General features: G+C 65.5%; 1 protein-coding gene across 1 annotated transcript in view; it reads right to left on the bottom strand.

The window, feature by feature from the left end:
* Positions 1-549: 549 nt before the first annotated feature.
* The window catches only part of PFL1_06398 (uncharacterized protein), a gene marked incomplete at both ends in the record, with an annotated part of 9128 nt that continues 8964 nt past the window's right edge, over positions 550-713 (bottom strand). The window contains one exon of the mRNA XM_007883941.1: positions 550-666. Within this exon, the coding sequence (XP_007882132.1) occupies positions 550-666 (117 nt within the window). The remainder of the gene's footprint in view (positions 667-713) is intronic.

Genomic DNA, 713 nt, shown 5'->3' with positions numbered 1-713 from the left:
ACCACCTCCTCTTCCTCGTGCTCCGCCGTCCACCTTCGTCTGCGCAGCCAAAACCTCGACCTGTGAAAGCAGAGTGAATTACGCAACGACCGACCGACCGACACTGACTGATCGACTGATTGACTCGGAGGGACCGACCGACTGGATGAATCGAGGTACCGTACGGATCGGATACAACGAGCGACGACGAGGAGAGGGGGGGGGGGGGGGGGCACAATGGCGCGATCGAAAAAGATGCACACGCACCCGCACGCGCATCGTGGCTGACCCGTGAGTGAGGGGGATACGATTGATTCGCCCATGAGGGATCGAGGCGGACCGATGGGGAGGGGAGGAAAGCGTGGAAAGAAAATGGTAAAAACGAGCACGGGTGCGTGGGATGGCGGTCTGTCGGTCAGGACGGACCAGGCTGGACTGGAGCTGGATGCCGCTGCTGCTGCGACGACCCGTCGAGCTGTTCCGGTCGCAGCAGAGACACAAGACGAGGCGAGCACGGTGGCGCCGGATACCGAGGCGCCTGGATCCTCTCCGCGCCGCTGACTCGGCGCCTTACCCGCTGTGCTGCGACGGCTTCCTCCGCACGCTCATCAGCTTGCTCAGCCGGTTGCCTCCACCGCCTCCGCCGCCCGATCGCGAAAACAGGCTCGACGACCCGCCGCCGCCGCCCTCGTGGGCCGCCATGCCCGCGTTGCCGCCTCCCGCAGGGACGCCGT

The sequence above is a fragment of the Pseudozyma flocculosa genome (genome assembly GCF_000417875.1).
Source record: "Pseudozyma flocculosa PF-1 unplaced genomic scaffold scaffold00026, whole genome shotgun sequence".
Taxonomy (NCBI): domain Eukaryota; kingdom Fungi; phylum Basidiomycota; class Ustilaginomycetes; order Ustilaginales; family Ustilaginaceae; genus Pseudozyma; species Pseudozyma flocculosa.
This window is presented reverse-complemented; position numbering and strand designations above follow the sequence as displayed.